At 41.3% G+C, this 20,131-nt stretch overlaps 1 protein-coding gene across 1 annotated transcript in view; it reads left to right on the plus strand.

Annotated features, from left to right (window-relative positions):
- The first annotated feature begins 10,076 nt into the window (after nt 1-10,076).
- PHLPP1 (PH domain and leucine rich repeat protein phosphatase 1) overlaps nt 10,077-20,131 on the plus strand; it is a 217,406-nt gene continuing 207,351 nt past the window's right edge. The window contains exon 1 of the mRNA XM_012645288.1: nt 10,077-11,667. Coding sequence (XP_012500742.1) covers nt 10,077-11,667 — 1,591 coding nt within the window. The remainder of the gene's footprint in view (nt 11,668-20,131) is intronic.

A 20,131-nucleotide genomic window follows, 5' to 3' on the forward strand; every position in this document is an offset into this window, starting at 1 on the left:
CTCAGGAGTTCGACACCAGCCCAAGCAAGAGTGAGACCTTGTCTCTACTAAAAATAGAAAAATTAGCCGGGCATGGTGGCACGCACCCGTAGTCCTAGTTACTCGGGAGGCTGAGACAGGAGGATCGCTTGAGCCCAGGAGTTGGAGGCTTCAGTGAGCTACGATGATGCAATGATGTCACTGCACTCTACCCAGGGTGACAGAGTGAGACTCTGATTCCAAAAAATCAAACAAACAAACAAACAAACAAACAAAAAACCAAAGCACCCCTATCACTGAGAGAGAGTTGGCTCCATATTACCCAAGCACTATGGGGTAGGTCACCAAATTTGGAGCCCTAATCTTGGTGTCAGAAAGTCTGGGTTTCTACCCTTTGCTCCTTTCTAGCTATGTGACTCTAGGAAAGCCATTGAACCTTTCTGCACGCTTCTTTAAAATGGGAAGCAGGTCAGTTGCAGTGTCTCACACCTGTAATCCCAGCACTTTGGGAGGCCAGGAGTTTGAGATCAGCCCGGGCAACACAGAAAGACTCCATCTCCATAAAGAAATTTAAAAAAAATTGGCTGGGCTTTGTGGCATGCACCTTTAGACCCAGCTACTCGTGTGGCTGAGGCAAGAGCATCACTTGAGCCCAGGAGTTTCAAGCTATGAAACCATGATTGTGCCACTGCACTCTAGCCTGGGTGACAGAGCGAGACCCCATCTCAAAAAAATAATTTTAAAATATTGACTAAATAAAATGGGAATCATATGTAACTTTCAAAGGGGTCAAAGGGATTAAATCAGAATATATACCCGACAGCTCTGGCCATGCTCCTGAAATAGGCTTGCTGGATGAAATACAGGACACCTAAATAAATTCAATTTCAGGTAAATAAAATTTTTTTTTCTTACAATATGTCCAAATATTGTAAAAACGGGGTGTCCTGTATTTTTATTTGCTAAATCTGGCCACCCTACCCTGGCCTATTACAGGCACTTGGTGATTGTTTCCTCATTTTGACTTCCTCATACACTCATCTAAAAACAGCTTTGGACACTGTCTGATTTAAACATGGCTATGTTGTGGTTTGAAGGATGGGGGGATAAGGAAAGATGAGGGTGGCAAAGTTGGCTATAGTCTTATCCTTACTTCCACAAGTAAAATAGCATAAACATAGTATAAAAATATGGAAAGCCAATATAGTTTCCTCCCTGATCACCAATTCACCCCCTTTTGGAGCTCTTACCTAAATTATGCTTCTTCCAAATAATGCATTTTTATCTAGAACTTTAAAATTATGTTTATGGTGAGCTTGTAACAACATGGAAAACTGCTTATGGCATAGTTTTAAGTAAGAAAAGCAGGATAAAAAATTATAGCTACATTATCTCTATTATATTAAAATGCATAGAAGAAATCTGGGAAGAAATATGTGAAAATAACTCTGTGTCATGGGATATTTTTTTGTTCATTCCCAAATCTTTATACCTTGCAATATTGTTCAGACTTTCTATAATGAACTTATTACTCTTATAATTAATTTTGAAGTTCTCTCTTAAACTATGTTAGATTATAACTTATCAATTGTTTTAAATTATCCATAAAATTCTAAATGAATTCAACAAGTTGTGGGAAACATAACCTTAAACTCTTAAGAATGGACAGAGCATAGAAATTCAGGTTGTAACAAAACCATACAGTTGATCTTTAAAATTACCTTGGTTATGAAATATAGCACAAACTGTAAAGTGTAGAAAACAAGAATGTTCAGCTGAATACGTTTTTATAAAACAAAGACCCAGATAACCAGTGAGGTGAGAGACTAGAACTCTGTCAGTGTCCCTGAATGAAGCCCCAAGTTTGCTCTCCCAGTCACAACCCTCTCACTTCTCCCCAGTTGGTTGTGTCATTTACTTCCTTTTCCTGTCATTTCAGTTTTACCACCTAAGTTGCATCCCTGAAAAATACAGATGAGTTTCGTTTGTTCTTGAACGTGGCATAAAGAGATATGGTAAGTATTCTGTCGTGTCTGGCTTCTTTCACCCAACACACTTTTAAGATTCATTCATATTGCTTAACGCTTCATTTTTGTTGCCATATTAGTATTTCAGGGTAGGACTATGCTACCATTTCTTTATCCATGCTACTGCTGATAGGCATTTTGGCTGATCCCAAGTTTGGGCATCATGAACTGCTGCTGCTACCAATGTCCTTGTTTGTGTCTCCTGGGCTTGTGTACTCACTGGAGCTGATGTTTTAGCTTCTGTGAGATGAACTTATTTTATGCTGTTGAGATTTATACCTATCCGTGGCCATTAAAGGGGAAAACTGATAAGGACCCTGGAGCTTGGGGATCTGAAGCTATGGATCTTGTTGTCATGAATTGGTTCCTATTCATGACAAATTCGTATTTCAAAGGATTGAAAACCCAGCAGTTTTCTTAAATGTCAGAATAAACCTGCTGTTATTATAAATGTATTACAAATTCTTTTAAATGGCAAGAAACAGTCTTAAAAGTCTTTTTATTTCAAATTAATAGCATCTAAATGTGAAGGTCTCTACTTTATGATAAACAAAAACATCTGTCAATATTCCAAGTTAGAAAATTTTGCTTTTAGTAAGAGTCAGGAATTTCTTTGAGCCAGAAGAGATTTTAGAATCACTACCTAGTTCAACCCCTTCATTACATAAATCAGTAAACGAAGGCTCTTTAAGGTTGAATATCTTCCCAAGGTCATACTTAGCTAGTACGTATAGAAGCAGGTCTTCTGACTTCCATCCTTGAATATTACAAAACTTGCCCAAAATATCACATGGGGCTACCTTTCAAACTATGGCATGTGCAGGAGACTGAGAATGTATTCTGCCATGGCCAGCATCACTCTGACGTATTAATGCACCCACCTGAGCAGGAGCTTTTTTTGATTTCTCTGGCATCTCATTTTTATAAAAGAGATACAGTAAGATCACAGATATTATGTAGCGCTGGGGCAGTGGCCATATTTTGTAATATTTTGATACATATGGCAGCAGATGGTTGGAAATTGTTAAATTCTTGAAAGTCACAGCTCTGTATTTTTTTTTCTTTTGATAGAGTCTTGCTCTGTCACCCCAGGAATGGTACAGTGGCATCATCATAGCTCACTACAACCTCAAACTCCTAGGCTCAAGTGAACCTCCTGCCTCAGCCTCCCAAGTAGCTGGGACTACAGGTGCACACCACTGTACCCGGCTAATTTTTCTATTTCTATTTGAGCTCAAGCAATCCTCCCACCTTGGCCTCCCAGAGTGCTAGGATTACAGGCGTGAGCCACTGTGCTCAGCCCGTGACCTTCTACTACTGGCTATAGAATAGTAGCGTACTAGAGACAGCCACTCCTTTGAAGCTCTAATGCTGTGATGACCGAATGCCAGTCTGAAATCAGGTACTGGTCTGGAATGGAATTTTTCTTGATCTGTGGTGACATGAAAGAAAAAACAAGGACAAGTTAAGGAGTTTTTTAATAAAATTAACTTTGTTCCATTAAAGGGACCACCTTTTATGCTGAGATTTGTCTTTCCCACTTTTTGTGTGTGTTAAAAATGTCATCTTCAAAATAGTATTTTTGGCCGAGCGTGGCGGCTTCCACCTGTAATCCCAGCATTTTGGGAGGCTGAAGCAGGAGGATCCCTTGAGGCTAGGAGTTTGAGACCAGCTTGGACAACATAGCAAGACACTGTCTCAAATAAATATATAAACAAACAAACAAATGTATTTTAATGATATTTATAGTTTAAAATTTTTTTTTTTTTTTTGAGACAGAGTCTCACTCTGTTGCCCGGGCTAGAGTGCCGTGGCGTCATCCTAGCTCACAGCAACCTCAAACTCCTAGGATCAAGCGATCCTCCTGCCTCAGCCTCCCAAGTAGCTGGGACTACAGGCATGCGCCACCATGCCCGGCTAATTTCTTTATATATTTTTAGTTGTCCAATTAATTTCTTTCTATTTTTAGTAGAGACGGGGTCTCGCTCTTGCTCAGGCTGGTCTCGAACTCCTGAGCTCAAACAATCCGCCCGCCTCAGCCTCCCAGAGTGCTAGGATTACAGGCGTGAGCCACCGCGCCCGGCCTTGAAGACAAGAATTGCAACTGATTTGTTCACCATTATATATTCAGTTCCTTTTATCATGCCTGGCATATAACAAAGAGTCAATTAATATTTAAATGAATTAGTAAAAAGTTAATAAAACTAGTTCAGTTACACGTGTGTGTGTGTGTGTGTGTGCATGTTTGTGTGTGTGTATGTTAGGGAGATTTTACTTACCCCTGAAGCCTACAAATCTGATAAATTTCAGATTGTCACCCCTGAGGAGAGGTACAAAATACTCAGTGTATCCCTGGGTTAAAGTATTTCCCCCAAATTCACATCTACCTAGAACCTCAGGAAACAGGGTCTTTGCAGATGTAATTAAGTTAAGATGAGGTTTTTGATGGTGGCCCTGATCCAATGACTGGTGTTCTTATAAGCAGAGGGAAATGTGGACAGAGACATTGGGAGAAGGCCACATGATGACACGGAAGACAGTGGGTGGAGTAATGTAGCTACAAGCCAAGGAATGCTGGCAACCACAGGAAGCTGGAAAGAGCAAGGAAGGCTCCTACGCCAGAGACTTCAGAGAGAGAATTGCCTTGCCACCACCTTGATTTTGGACTTCTAACCTCTGGAACTGCGAAGAGGTACATTTCTGTTGTTTTGAGTGACTCAGTTCATGATACTTCGCTATGCAGCCCTTGGAAGCTAAAGTGCTAGGAGTCTAGACCACTGCATGTGGCAGGTGGTGGTGTAGGAAAGGATGAGATTCATAGGGACCGACGGTGTCTCCTATAATCTCTCTACTGTGGGGCAAAAACAACAACAACAACATCAAAACACCCATGCTGCTTCTTCAGGGCATAATTAATGACTGTAATAATGGGGGAATCATTACCTGGAGGATACTTTTCTATTTTTTGCCATGGAAGAATCAGAAGAAATGCTTTGGGATGACGTAGGCTGGATTTTGGATAGATATGAATCTTGATGGAAAGAGATATTAGGTACTCGGGATAGGTTACAATCCAAAATATGTTTCTAAAAAGCTTGGGTACAAATTAACTTTTAAAATTAATATATTTTAAAATGTATTAATATTATAGAAGCATTTAAAACAATTGTATGACAAATTAATTTGTAAGGGAAAGAATAAATGATACTCTGAGAAGAAATATTTATATTCTAACATATAATTCATACATCTAGATTTTCATATATCCTACTTGCTTAAAGCAAGAACTGTCTATATAAAAGGAAAGAGTAGGTTGATTTTAACTGAAGATTTTCTTTTAAAAAAATGGCTTCATTAGGGCAGATATTTTTGTCTATACTGTTTACTTAGGGTGAGTGATACCTGCACATAAAAGTTTAATAAATACTTGTTGAATGAATGTTCCAGGTAATTTACATTGTTAGGGGAAGGGGATGGGTCTACATGGCCTCTATTTCTGGGTCTAAAACTTCATTGTTGTGATGCACAGAACATCTGTTTATTTCAGCGAGGCAGGATGTGAGAAATAAGAAAAAGATAAAGAATTATGGGATTTAAAAGGGTGCATTAAAATCTGAAAAGCTATCAAACCGTATCAATAAAATGGACTACCTAAGATGATAGCAGCAGTCTAAGCTCTTGATAGAATTCAAATTGTAAGTTTTATGAGGGAGGGGTGATATTTTAGAGAGACCATAAGGTCTCATCCTGCTAGTGAACAGGGAACATATTAATTCAGTTTGGCCACCTGGGGCCCATTTAGTGCACTAGAGCAGTAATTTGCTAAATGGGTCCCTCATAGTAAAAAAGAATGAGTAAACAGTGAGCAATTTAGGCATGGTAAACCACTAGTAGCTCAAGGGATATAAAAATGTGAAACTATAATTAGATCCCTTGTTCATAATGTACTAACTAAATGTATTACATTGTATATTGCATCTTTCTGAATTTATTTCTGGACACAGCTGAGCCCTTGACAATTCAGACCGAAACCATCCCTGCTATCAATTCATGCTTCCATTAAAATTCCAACTGCTTATATTAGAAAAAAACCTCCAACGATGATTTCTTTTATCTTAGATCTAAGGATACAGACAGGATTAACCTAGATGCAGAACACAGCAAGTCAGTTATAAATCACACAGCAGAAAGTAAACTGTGGCCATAAATTGAAAATTATGTTCTCTTTTTCTAAACTTAGCTGTGAAAATATTTTAACAAGTTGGCATCGGGATTTACAACTTTTACATCTGATGTTTCTTTTCAGGATTATCCTTTGGCATTTTAGGATCGGATTCTTTGAAAAGTGTGGATAGTCAGAAATGCGGTATTAGATTATACATTTGGAACACTTTAAAGGGGAGGCATTCATAACTTATACGGTTTTAGGATACTGGCATATTCCCCACTCTACTTTTAAGTAGGAGAAGCTGCTATTTTATGGGTATCTGGAATACATTTGTCTTTTATTGAAATCCTTTCCTTATTCAGAGAAATGGTATAGTGTGGGTTGGCAAAGATGGTCTGGATGATGTTTCACAATACTAGCAATCTCTAAGCACAAGTTTCATTGCCCTTTATCAATTTGTGATTTCAACTACAAGGCTCCAGTTGATCAGGTGTTAGGCGTACTGTCTGTTCTTTCAGGAACTCCCATTTTCTTTCTCTTTCTCCTCTCGCCCCAAGTTTAGTAACTTCACTGAAGGTTTGGGGTAGAACAAAGGAAGGATTGCGTTATGGACCCTGGCTGTTCTGCTCTCCCCTCAACTCTGATTTTTATTATTCTGCATACAGTGGAATATGCCATCTTTCAGATTATAGACTCTATGCATGAATTCCGGTAAAATTGTATTCCATATCCCCACCTCCCCACACGATTTTTTTCTTTTTTCCCCACGCAGTTTTTTTTGAGGTGGGAATGTATTTCCTTTTTCTTTATGCTGAGATACTTTAACATTATTTCCTGCACCCACAACCCCAACTTGGTATCAGGTATCCCTGGTACTAAGTCCCTATCTGCCAGAAGTGTATGATGGCTCCCCAGATCCTCCCCCTAATACTTTGGATACTAAATTCTCTGACCAATGCCTTTTGTTCAACATTTTTTCTCCTTGGAAAAGATGTTTTGGTTATAAATACCTTCAAAAGGTAAACAAAATTCCTAGAAGATAAAAAGGCAGAGCATGGTGATTTTGTAAAGCTAAATGACAGGAGCCAGACGTAGATTAAGTACAGTACTGTAATTTCTTGGAGAAGGAGCAATGCTGACATAATTTTTTATTTTATTTTTTGAGACAGGGTCTCACTCTGTCTCTCAGGCTAGAGTGCAGTGGTGTGATCATAGCTCACTGCAACCTCAAACTCCTGGGCTCAAGCAATCCTCCTGCCTCAGCTCCCAATTTGCTGGGACTACAGGCGCACACCACCATGTCTGGCTAATTTTTTTATTTTTATTTTTTGTGGAGACAAGTCTCCCTCTTGCTCAGGCTGGTCTTGAACTCCTGGCCTCAAGCCATCATCCTGCCTTGGCCCCCCAATGTGCTAGGATTACAGGCGTGAGCCACTGCACCTGGCCCAGAATTTATGATTAGAAGAAAATTTCTTAGGGCTTGTTACGTTAGCTAAAGAAACATAACTCTAGAAAGCAGATACATGAGGGTTAACATACATTTCTTAATACAGCAAAAATTAAAGAGGTCTGTAGAAACTCAACTAAGGAACATGAAGTGGTATAAGAATTCTATATTTTAATACTGAAATTTAACATGTGCCTTGTTTTTTCATCTTACTAAAAGATGCCTAAATTAAAATACTATTCTTTCAATGTCTAGAAGGAATAGTTTGTGTTAGGGGCTACTGAAGGCAACATATGGATTAGTGTAGTTTAAATTTATCTTCAAAATCATTACCTCTTTGCTTATTTTTTTCTTTCTTTCACAGACTAATCCTTCAACAAGTACATTTTCATTCACTCCAAAAAATTTCCTTCAAGGTTAGGACTCAATTCTCGGACTTCCTAGCCTAGGTTGGTTCCTCTTGTTTTATGTCTATTTCCACAACACCTTGTATCTTCCCCTCTGTACATCCATCTCACTTTGTTGAGTGTCCTTATTTCTCATTTATAAACTCTATGAAGGCAGGGACTGTGTATGACTTAATTGCTGTAACACAGTGACTGGTACATAATATAGGTTTACAATTATTTGTAAAATTAATAGACTTGAACATGTTTTCTCTTGGGAGAACTTGCAATCTCCTTAATTTTAAAAATGTGACTGCCGATTGAATGTAAATGGAATAAAAATTAGCTTCATGAGGACAGGGGTAAAACTTTAAAAGAAAATATAGAAAATCATCAGGAATTTCAAGAATCATTGAGAAATATTTTTTTTTGTCCCGGTACCTTCCTCCATTCCTGTTCAATGAAATTGTGTGGATAACCTAAGTACAACTTTCCTTGCTATAAGTTCCAGTTGATATTAATATCTCTTTCTCTCCCTCTCTCTCTTCATCTCCAAGTTTAGCTAGCTATTGGGGTTAAGGCAGGCCCTGGATAGTATGTAGTTTAAAACTGTTTAAAAGTCTCACGTGTGAAAATCCAGATTTATAAAGCAATCAGGGGGAGTGATAATTCAATTAAAAAGGCTTACTAAATTCTGTTAAATAGTAAACTGCCCTAGCCCAGCCTACAATATTGATTCAACTGCCAAAATAAAAGGTGGGGGGCAACTTTTCAGACCACAACATTGTAGCAATAGAAAATAATTTTTTTCTAGATGTTGAAACAAAAAACCAGAAACGAGGTTATTAAGAGAGGACAAGGAAACAGCCCATCTCATATCCCACGATGTCCCATTTCAACGTTTCTTCTACTTTCTGCTGCTTTTCATGTCATGAAGCTACTTCGAGCTTGAAGATCAATGGGAAACAATGAGACCCTGGTTCTTTGTCATTTTCCTTTTAGATACAGGAGAGGGAGAGGATGGGCGCAGGTCTGTGCGACCACCACCAAGCACGTTCAACGATTGCCTCAGTTACAATTTCCAGAAACTGCCTCTCTCCCCTGCCTTAACAAAGTGAGAAAAAGTGAGGTTGGCCCACTCTGACGGCCAGTGATCCTTTGTGTTTTGGGTATTTGTATCTCATACAATGGACAGAGGTGAGGACCAAGGACCCGGGACCTTCGTACTGTTTACAGTCCCTGAAAGTCATCACTTTCAATTAGCAGGGAAAATAAAAGTCATCTAGCGAGCGGGAGCGGGTGGGTAAGGTACAAGTTAATGAGTAAGACCATTCCGAGGCACGTAGTTCAACAGCAGAGGGCACAATACTCCCTGGCCATGTCCAGCGGCAGACAGCAAGGAGGGGCGGAACCTAAGGGTCGCTGGGACTTGTAGTTCACTTTGTTTCCCACGGGCACGCCGGTCCCGGACCAGAACCACAACCCCCAAGGTGCACCGCGCGCCCTTCTGCTCGCTCCCGCCCCTTTCTGAGGCCCGCTCGGGAACCTCCCGGGAAACTGCCCCCGCCCCGCCCTCGTACGCACGCGTCACGTTTGTTTACCCTGAAGCCCCGCCCCCGCCGCCCTCCTGCTCGCCCCACTCCGCCCTGGAATGCGGTCATGCTAACGATGCATATTCATAAGGCCCACGCGGAGCTCCCGCCCTGCCGGCCTCCCGCCTTCCCGCTCCCGGCGCGTGATTAATATTCAATGAGCCCAGCTCCGCGGCTGGTTCGCCCCGGCGAGGTGGGGGGAGCGGGCGGGGCCTGGCGCTGGGGAGCCTGCGACCCGGGCGGGGAGGGCGTGTGTGGGGGGGCGGTGGCGGCGAGGCGGGCGCGCGGGATGGAACACCGAGACACCGACGGAATGCTCCGAATTGCCACATAATCCCCTGGAACGGCCGCGCCGAACGCCATTGGCTTCTCCCTCTCGGCGCGCCGCCGCCGCCGCTGTCTCCCACCTTCGCCTCACCTCCTCCCTCTTTGCCCGCTGCCTCCGGAGCTGGGGGGGAAACGCGAAGCCCCACTGCAATGGAGCCCGCCGCCGCGGCCACGGCGCAGCGACTCCCCGAGACCAGCAGGGAGGACCGAGCTTCAGCTCCGGCGGCGGCGGCAGCGGCGGCGGCAGTGGCGGCGGCCGCAGCAGCTCTGGCGGCGGCGGCTGGGGGCAGCCGGAGCCCGGAGCCCGCGCTGACCCTGGCGGCCCCGAGCGGCGGGAACGGCGGCAGCGGCGGGGCGCGGGAAGAGGCCGCCGGCGAGGCGCCGCCGGGGCCGCTGCCGGTTAGAGCGGGAGGCACAGGGCGCAGGAGGCGGCGCGGGGCGCCCCAGCCCACCGCCGGCGGGGTTGCCCCCGTGTCCGGGGTTGGCAGCGGCGCCAACTCCCTCCTGCTGAGGAGAGGGCGGCTGAAGAGGAATCTGTCCGCGGCCGCCGCCGCCGCCTCGTCGTCGTCCTCCTCGTCGTCGTCGTCCTCGGCCGCTGCTGCCTCGCACTCCGCCGGAGCCTCCGGCCTCCCCGCCTCCTGCTCGGCCTCCGCGTCGCTGTGCACCCGGAGCCTGGACAGGAAGACGCTGCTCCTGAAGCACCGGCAAATAATGCAGCTGCAGCCGTCGGACAGGGACTGGGTGAGGCACCAGCTCCAGCGGGGCTGTGTGCATGTCTTCGACCGCCACATGGCTTCGACCTACCTGCGCCCGGTGCTCTGCACTCTGGACACCACTGCGGGCGAGGTGGCCGCCCGCCTGCTGCAGCAGGGCCATAAAGGCGGCGGCGTGGTGAAGGTGCTGGGCCAGGGGTTCGGACCCGCCGCCGCCCGGTCGGGCGCTGAGCTGCCTCCGGATGCCGGTCCCCGGCTCGCGCCGCCCGAGCCTCGGGACTTGGAGCCGCCGCCCGCGAGGAGCGCGCTAGGTGCCGTCGGGGACACTCCGCGTGCGCCTCCCGCCGACCTGGCTCTACCCGGCGGCGGCCGGGGCGGGTGGGCGCGCTGCACCTCCCGCGCCAGCCCCGCGCCCTCGGACTCCAGCCCGGGCGAACCATTCGCGAGGGGCCCTGCGTCTCCGCCCGGCACCCCGCGGCCTCTGGATGGCTCGGCCGCCGGCCTGGCTTCCGACACAGAGAGCTTCAGCCTGAGCCCCAGCGCTGAGAGCGTGTCCGACCGCCTGGACCCCTACAGCAGCGGCGGCGGCTCTTCGTCGTCGTCGGAGGAGCTCGACACCGACCCGGCGCCGGCCCCGGCCCCGACGGGGGCCCCAGGCCAGACCCGCCGCCCCGCCCCGGCCTCCCCGCCTTGGCCGCAGCAGAAAGCCCGGAGGGGCGTCGATAGCCCGGGCGGGGTCGCCCGCGATGAGACTTGGGGGGAGAAGGTGGCGGCAGCCGCGGCCCCAAGTGGCCCCCAGTCGACCCCCGGGAGGAGCGGGGCGGCCGCGGAAAAAGCGCCTCCGCCTCCCCCGCCGCCCACCCTGTACGTGCAGCTCCACGGAGAGACCACCCGGCGCCTGGAGGCGGACGAGAAGCCATTGCAGATCCAAAATGACTACCTCTTCCAACTGGGATTTGGGGAGCTGTGGAGGGTGCAGGAGGAAGGCATGGACTCGGAGATTGGCTGCCTCATCCGCTTTTATGCAGGTAAGGAAATCACCTGCACGTTGACAGGTGGGTGCACACACTTCCAAGGACCGAGGAATAATTCAAATTGCTCGTCTGTGTGCCCTACCCAAGAGTAAATGCGGGTCCTGGTGAGTCTTTGTCTGGTACTTCTTTCCAGATTTTACATAGAATCTGTGTGGTACTAAATTGAGCAATCTTTAAATCTGCGAGTTTTAGTCAATATTGAGGGCTCAGAGGTTGGAAAGCAATGTGGAGGAGGTGGCCGATCACCAGGAAATGCAGGAAGCAGATACTCCTGAAAGAGGCAATAACACATTGAACAATAAAAGTGCTTCCTTCAGGCCTCTTCTCAGGGGCTTATTGGGTTTCAGGCAGTTTGGGATTTCAGGTGAACTATCTCGTGAACATAATACCGACAGAGGAAAACGACCAACCAAAATGCTCTAGAACACCTTTGCCTACATTTGACTGTCCAGTCTACCTACCATTCTGGCTGTTAAGTGTATGCCACCAGGAGCTCATTCCTTCTCAACTGGTGCCCTTGTTTGTTCAGCTCTGCCATGCATATTTACTCTCGTAGTCTTCTTTAGAAACCTGTCAAATACGATCCTTTTAAAAGTAGTATCTTTCCCTAGCGCTTTTTTGCTTTATTTCAGTTTCCTCTGCAAGTTTGAGTCTTACATCAAAAATGATTTTATCTGTTTCTTTCTCTCTTTCAGCCTTAGTAGTCAGAACTGACCATTGCAATAGGACTTGCAGTAGGGTTCATAATAAGAATTTGCATGGTTGCTGTTTCTTCAGATGTAACCTAAAGTCCTCCCCTGTCTTTTTTTAAAACTTGATCAAATTCTTGACTGGGGTTGGACTAACATAAGGTTTATCTTTTGGCTGAAGACTTGACTGATACTAAATTAGGTAGCTGTAGGTCCTGGTTATTGTATTTGAGCTTAATAAGTAGTTTGCATCCTTTTCCTCCCCTGGTTTGAAGAATTATGTTCTTAGTAATAAGGAATTTTATTTGAAATAAAGTTAGCATAGCAAGATTAAATCAGGAGTGATAAATCTTTGCCAATTTTAGGTTCTATGTTGTAGGTGATGGTGGAAAAATAAGCATACTTGGATCTTCATTAATCTATAGCCATTTTTTCAAATTAAATATATTTTTTGGTCCAAATTGTCTCCTAGTAGTAGTTTTAGTTTACATGAAGAAATTATTATTATTTTTTTTTTTTGTATTTTGAAGAAGGTTTATTAGTTTTTTTTTTTTATTTCAGCATATTATGGGGGTACAGATGTTTAGGTTACGTATGTTGCCCTTGCCCCCCCTAAGAAATTACTACTCCCACAATGAAATATGCGGGACAGAGATAGCATTAATTGAGATTAATCGAAGTGTTTTTGAAGTTCTTAAGTGGATTTCTGATGAATCTTTGCCTTACATAGAAAACCAAATCATAATACAATACTATTTGCAGTATCTGAAGATAATAGCTCAGATGACATGACTTTTGAAGCCTATGGCCTAGAAAATTGGTGATTTTATTATGTGGGAGCAATAACTATCCTTTTCTCCTATAGCTCATGTAATTTGTAAAGTACTATTATTTTACAAAAGCATTAAATGGTGATCGCACTTGGAATGAGAATATTTTGTTGACATGAGAACCACAGATGCACTTATTACTAAAATAACTACATGGAAGGAAATAGGTGTGAAACAAAGGATATATTAAATAAACAGTATTTGAACATATTTTGTGTGGAAAGAGCTCTGCATCCCTTGTTTTGGTCACGATTGGATATGTTGATCATGATAAATGCTCATGGGAAAGGTTTTGGTGTCACAGTCATGAAATTTCAATCTTTGATTCTCTTTGATTGTCTCTTCAAGAGTGTCTAAAATATTCTAAGTGAATGTTAAGCATTTTTATTTGTTTATTAAACTCATCTCAATATAAAAATGACATGTCCTTTTTCTGGTTAAATTTTAAATTTCTGGCATGATCATTTAAATCTTTTTGTCTTGTTCTTTACAAAAAGCAGTAAATGTTACCTCATCCTGAACTTACTGCTTTATTTCTATATGCACAGCATAAATATATGTATGTCTCTGAGTATATGCTCGTAAAAATAACTAATAAAGTGGGGATCACACACACACACACACACAGTGTCTACCCTATTCTTGAATGTGAAGCTAGTGTACAAGTGCCCTACAAGGAAGATGCCTGATTTTTACAAAAATATCTAATTGCTTATTTTGGTTTTTAAACCAAGTCGAGCTTATTTAAAGCCTAATTTAGCCTACCAGGCATCCCCGTGCTGATATTCATTTGCTATAGAACAAAATTTAGCATATGGTGAGTCCACTTGAACTTTTGCAGGGAAGTTTAGTTATTGATGAACAAAAGGGCCTTGATAGAAGGTGGTCTCAATTATGGGAACATTGTCAGGACTTCACATATGGTGAAGGTTTGCACCAGGCTGGAAGAGATTCCTGGAAATTACTTGTGTGCTCCAGTGGAAAATAGGACACCTCAACAGGAGAGTGTTACATTTTGATATTAATTCTTTTCCTTAGGAAGAGGATAATTACTGTTTGTTTTACATGACACCCTTTAAGAGGGTGTTGGAAAATTTTGTACCCCATTTGCTTTTATAATTTTATGTATAACATTGCTGCATGTTTTATTAATATTTATGTGTAGTGGAGTTAAGGATAGCTAGGAAGTTGCTTTTAAAGCCTTTTGAATATTTTTGTATATTTAAATTTAGCTTATCTATTGTTTATCTAGTTTATCTAGTCAGCTACTTTTTTTGAGAGGCTCTTATCCAACACAGAACTTTGATTCTCTTAAGGGTCACCTTTCAATTAAATTTTAGTATGTATAACCTGACTCAGGTTGTTCTTTAAAGGCCTTGAAAGCCATTTGTGGTTGCTTTGAATATTTAAATATTTATTTGGGTAAAGTAAAATGAAAGTCTTTAATGAAGTAGAAGGCGTTGGATAAAAGGTACTATCTAATTATAGAGTTGTTAATGAAAACTTAGTTTGAAAATTGTTATTGCATCTATCAAGCAACCATTCTCCTGAGTTAAAATATGAGAAAATGTAAGTGACTTTATCTGAAGTTTCTTGTCTTTAATTTACTTTTAAAATCAGACATCTTAAATTTTACCTGAAAGAGAGTAATTTTAGGTTTAAAAAAATTAAAGAACTTAAATTGCCTGACATAAATTATGGACTTCTAAACATGAATGAACTTTTGTTTTGGACTCCTTGGGGAGTCTGTGTCATTGTTCAAGGGCAGTATTAAACTATATTTTTAAATTTTTTTTTTTTTTTTTTTTATTGAGACAGAGTCTCACTCTGTTGCCCTGGCTAGAGTGAGTGCTACGGCGTCAGCCTAGCTCACAGCAACCTCAAACTCCTGGGCTCAAGCGATCCTACTGCCTCAGCCTCCCGAGTAGCTGGGACTACAGGCATGCGCCACCATGCCCGGCTAATTTTTTCTATATATATATATTTTTAGTTGTCCAGATCATTTCTTTCTATTTTTTAGTAGAGACAGGGTCTCACTCTTGTTCAGGCTGGTCTCGAACTCCTGACCTTGAGTGATCACCCGCCTTGGCCTCCCAGAGTGCTAGGATTACAGTCGTGAGCCACTGTGCCCGGCCTTAAATATTTTTTTGACTCTCTTCTACTGCCCTTTACATCTGAGTAGTCTAGCTATTTCAGTTCCAATTGCAATAATGAGAAGGAGTGTTGACAGAATGCAGAGCACACCCACTGTACCTAGTGAATCTTGGACAAGGTATTTTTGTGCGTGACTCCTTAGGATTGCTCAGGAACAATCTCCCTACCCCTCTCATATTTCTTCTCTTTTTTCTCTTCTGGGAATGATCAAACCTTATGTGGTTTTTCTACATGGAAACCAAGAAGGGGTGGTTCACCATTAAGCTATAATATTGATGGGCAGGTTCTTATTACTATAATTACAGCAGTATTGAGTAATGTGGTTTGAACATGTGACACCAGTGTGTGCTTGAACAGTCTTCCTAATTTTAAGGACAAAGGGTTTAAATTTATTTTTGTCGTTTTTCTATATTCTATTTTTCTATTTTCTATTATTTTTGATATAAAGTACATGCTGTCTTTTTCTTTATAACTATGGTTTGATAACATTTCTAATATCTTGGGTCTCATCTTCAAAAATCTTAAAAAGGCTTTTCACATAAATTGTCTCATTTGTTCTTTCAAAAACATTATTAGGGAGGGGTCGGTGTCAATCCTCTTTTCAGATGGAGAAACTGATGCACAGTGAGGGTTGACTATTGCTTGTGGTTTTTCAGTCCTTGGCAGAGCTTGGGTATTCTATTTTGCAATTCATATCACTTTCCATGAATCGATGGCTGAATTTCATTTACACTTGAATTTTTCACTTGGTTAAAAAGCATTCAGAAAATATGCTATTTTTGGTGGTAATGAGGTGATACTTTCCTCTAGTGCAAAGTGGTATTCCTTGTGAAATGTGAATGGTTCTATTTTTATCATGCTGCCCTTAAAAACGTAAAGAGCCAAGACTGACAAATAAGTAGGCAACTCGGAAAGAATACTAAAGTGTTCTAAATATTCTGGTTGCAAATGGTTGTACTTGCATTTAAGTTGATATGAATTAAAGTTTACATAATGATTCTTTATTCACTTATTCAAGATGCCTCATTTGTTAGACTGTAAATTTTCTTTGGGAAGTAGAGAATTGACACTTGACCTGAAAAGTGGATAACTTTTCAGAATGTGTGTGGGGTGTACGTGACAGTTCAGTTCCTTTAAAACATGGCTTAAAGGAACTGAACTTGCCATTAAAGATCTTATTTGTCTAAACATTTTATTTTAAAATAGAATTATTTGTCTTTCAATGATACTTAATTGATGTTACTATGCTCTAGTACAGTTTTTATAATTCATATGTTATATACAGCTGGAAAGTGAGTTCTTGAATTTCATAGTTATTCCTACATTGGTGTGTCTTTTGTATTCATTGAACTAATTGTAGGGAGAGGAGATGGGTATAAATGAGTTGTGTAAAGTTTCAGGTTGAAGGTTAAATCTTTTTGTTGCTATAAGATTGTCAATTCAGCTACCTTAAAGGATTGGTTATGCAAAGATGATAATTATTTTTTAATGTGCAAGATATTTTTGTTCTTCTCATTCTCTTTCTTTTTAGAATCCTGAATTTAGCTTTTGGTTTATTGGTAACATAACACTCACTGACACTGTATATGATCCAAGCCTAGTGTACTTGGCATTTCAGTTTTACATTTGTTGAATTGAATTTGTGGAATTTTGTTAAACAGCTGGTGATATGTGCCCTGATTCTTTAGCCTTCCGTCCTGCTTGGGTCCCCAGGGATGTGTTAAGCACACATATATGTGAAGGCATTTCTCCCATGGCAGGAGATTTTAGATGTGCCACATACTGTTAATGTCTTCTGTTGCACGTGAGTGAACTCTATGTGGATTTTGAGAGAGTAGTTCTCTCTCAAAGTTTTCTTAGAGTTAACAGGTTTTTTCTCTTCTTTTAAAAGACATCTCTTACCTCAACTTTGAGATAAATTTAATGAGACATCTGTCAAATGAGGCATCTTCGATTTAATGATTTTGTTATGTGCCAGGGTTTAACATAGTTCAGTCTGTCTGGACAGGAGAAGGGTTTAATTGTAACTAGAAAGTCAAGAGATCTTGAAGCCACTCAATACAAAACTATTCTTTTAAAGACATCTGACATTTTGAAAAAGAGAAAGAGATGTTATCAAAATGTCTAAAACAATCTGGGAAAATGAAGCCTTTTTTTCCTTTAAAATCCCACCTTCTAAAACTGATTCCACCCCTTTAATCACATGCATCTGGTGGAACACTGGTAATGAGGGGTTTTGAGTCTGGCCTAATGTCATTGTGCTTCTAGGGCAAATCCTTTTTTATACTTACCTTTGGTTTTCTAAAGATAATATAATTGTAACAAAAAAAATCGACCATGTGGATTCTTTAGGTGTTTTAGGTATTTATAGCCTAAGACTGTGTGACTAGATTTGGATTTGTGTGAAACTTCGACTCTAGGCTTTAGAAAATTTTGATAAATTGAAACCCAAGGATTTGGAAAGAATAGATTTTAATAATGCTTGATTAAAGGACATCAGTGTATTTGTTTAACTGTGGAATAGCAGCTCTTTCAGGTTGTGTGATATTGTACTTCTTATCAAGCATACAGTAATAGTTACTGGATTAATGAAGTGTTATTACGCTTTGATTTTAGAGTTGAAATGGTTTTGTTACCTTGAGTTGGCCTGGTATACCTTTCAGTATTCAGTAGTCCCCAACCTTTTTGGCACCAGGGACTGGTTTCATGGAAGACAGTTTTTCCATGGACTTGGGGTGAGTGGGTAGGGGGCAGCGGAGCTCTGCGGCCTGGTCCACCCAGGGGTGGAGACCGAAGTGTTAAATGAAACAAAGCATGACTATGCTATAATGCCATATTCATGCTGATATAATTTTTTCCCTGTTGTGTTTTTACATTTGAGATTGTTTTTATATATTGTAAATGTATTTAATGGTAGAATAAAGTGTCTTGTTGAGGTATAAATCTAGTGATCTCTGAGTTTATAACCTAGAAGTTCTATTGGAAACTGGGTGAAATACTTTATTTGTAGTTTGTACATATTGTGTGAGTTTGCGGATAGTAATACTTAGCAAAAAACCAAAAAATATCCAGAATTTTTGGCATATACTTTCCCAAATGAAGCTTACCTAAAAGTAAATTAGTCTCATTTCTAGTTTGTGAAAGCATTTCAGTTGAAGATTGAATAATATTTGGTTTTGGACCATTTCAATAATGAGTGAAAAATCTAATTAGAAATTTGAAGTTTTAGGTAATTTGAATTGGTTGTGTGGTTTTTTTTTCCCCTCATTCTTTTGAAGCAGGAAGAGATTTTATTTGTTGCTGTTTCTTCTGACTCATATCTGATGAAGAGCAGTTGGAGAATGAATCTTTTCATATACCTGCCTCAGTTAATAATATGTTAGAAGGTTTGGGCTTTTTTCCCCATATACCAGGCATGTTTTTAAATACAGCATGAGTTTGGCTGATCTGTGGGAGTGGGGATGGGGTGGGTGGGGTTTTGGTGAAAGTAACTCTTTTCCTTTCAAAAACAGAACTTTGGGAAAGAATTTGTATCTTTTTATCTTACACTTTGATTGAGAGAAAATGCATTGTATTTTAAAGAAACTAGTGTGGAAGTTGGGAAACTTGGTATGGCTTTGGGCATTCATTTTAACCTATCCTGGGCTTTGATTTCCTCATCTGTAAAACAGTGGGGTTGGAGTAGGACAAGTCTGAGATCTCTTCCAGCTCTCAACATTCTGGGGCTTCATTAGAGAGCCTGTTTTTTTGAAGGGCTTTGAAAGTTATAGTTGTTTTAAGTTCTGTAAGACCTGTCTATGGATTTAAAACTGTGAAATCCCCTGCCTTTTCTTATGGGCTTGGATCTCAAATATATAAGACAGCCTGAGGGTGCCAACAAAGGGGACCTCCTTTTTGGTGTAGATTATGACTAATGAAGAGCAGATAATGTTTGATAACCCTCTCCCTGCCATTTCTACTCCCCAAAGTAGATTTCAGCATGCTAGAGATGGATTTAAAGAACTACATACTCTTTTAAGTTAAAGTAAAATTATTTTCTTAAATTGACTTACCAAAATATCTTCATAATCTGGTTTATAAAGTTTACTGTAATAACTCTGTATTAGAGGGATCCAAATGTGCAAAATTTATTGGCTAGTTAGCTTTAATTCTTGGTGAGCTGTGTGCCTGTCTACCCGTGCCTTGAGTCAGTAGGTGAAAAAACACTTAACGAAAATTAAACTTTTGCACTATTATTTTGATTAGGTTATAGAATTTAGAATCCTATGGAAATAATTCGGCCTCGTATGTGTGTATTTTTATAGATGAGGAAAGTAAATCCGTAGAGGTTAAGTGTTTGGTCCTAGATCATTGATCAAGTCAGTTTCAGAATTAATAGGAACAGCACCTAGGATTTTGATGATCTGTCCAGTGTTCTTTTTTCACACACTGTGAACTTGTATACTTAACTATCTTTGGATGTTTCTTATATTTATTATTCAGAATGAAAGTTTAAAAAATTGTGTGCTTCACACAGGTGGTAGCTTCCCAATTCAGGGTTTTTCGAGTTTCTTTTCATTCTAATCAGTGCTTTTAAGAGGTTGCATATCACTTTGATATCAGGGAGGAGCTTCTGATGGAACAGCTGGATATTTTAATTGCACAGAGGGAAATTAGATTTTGTCAGTGATGTTACCCTTTGGGGGATTCCTGATAGAACTTTTGACAGTTGGCTGAGAAAGAGGTACAATGCTAGAAAATCAATGTTGGTTCATCCAGTATTTTGAAGTTTAAATTGTTGAATAG

Source organism: Propithecus coquereli, unplaced genomic scaffold (genome assembly GCF_000956105.1).
Source record: "Propithecus coquereli isolate 6110/MARCELLA unplaced genomic scaffold, Pcoq_1.0 Scaffold229, whole genome shotgun sequence".
NCBI classification, from domain to species: domain Eukaryota; kingdom Metazoa; phylum Chordata; class Mammalia; order Primates; family Indriidae; genus Propithecus; species Propithecus coquereli.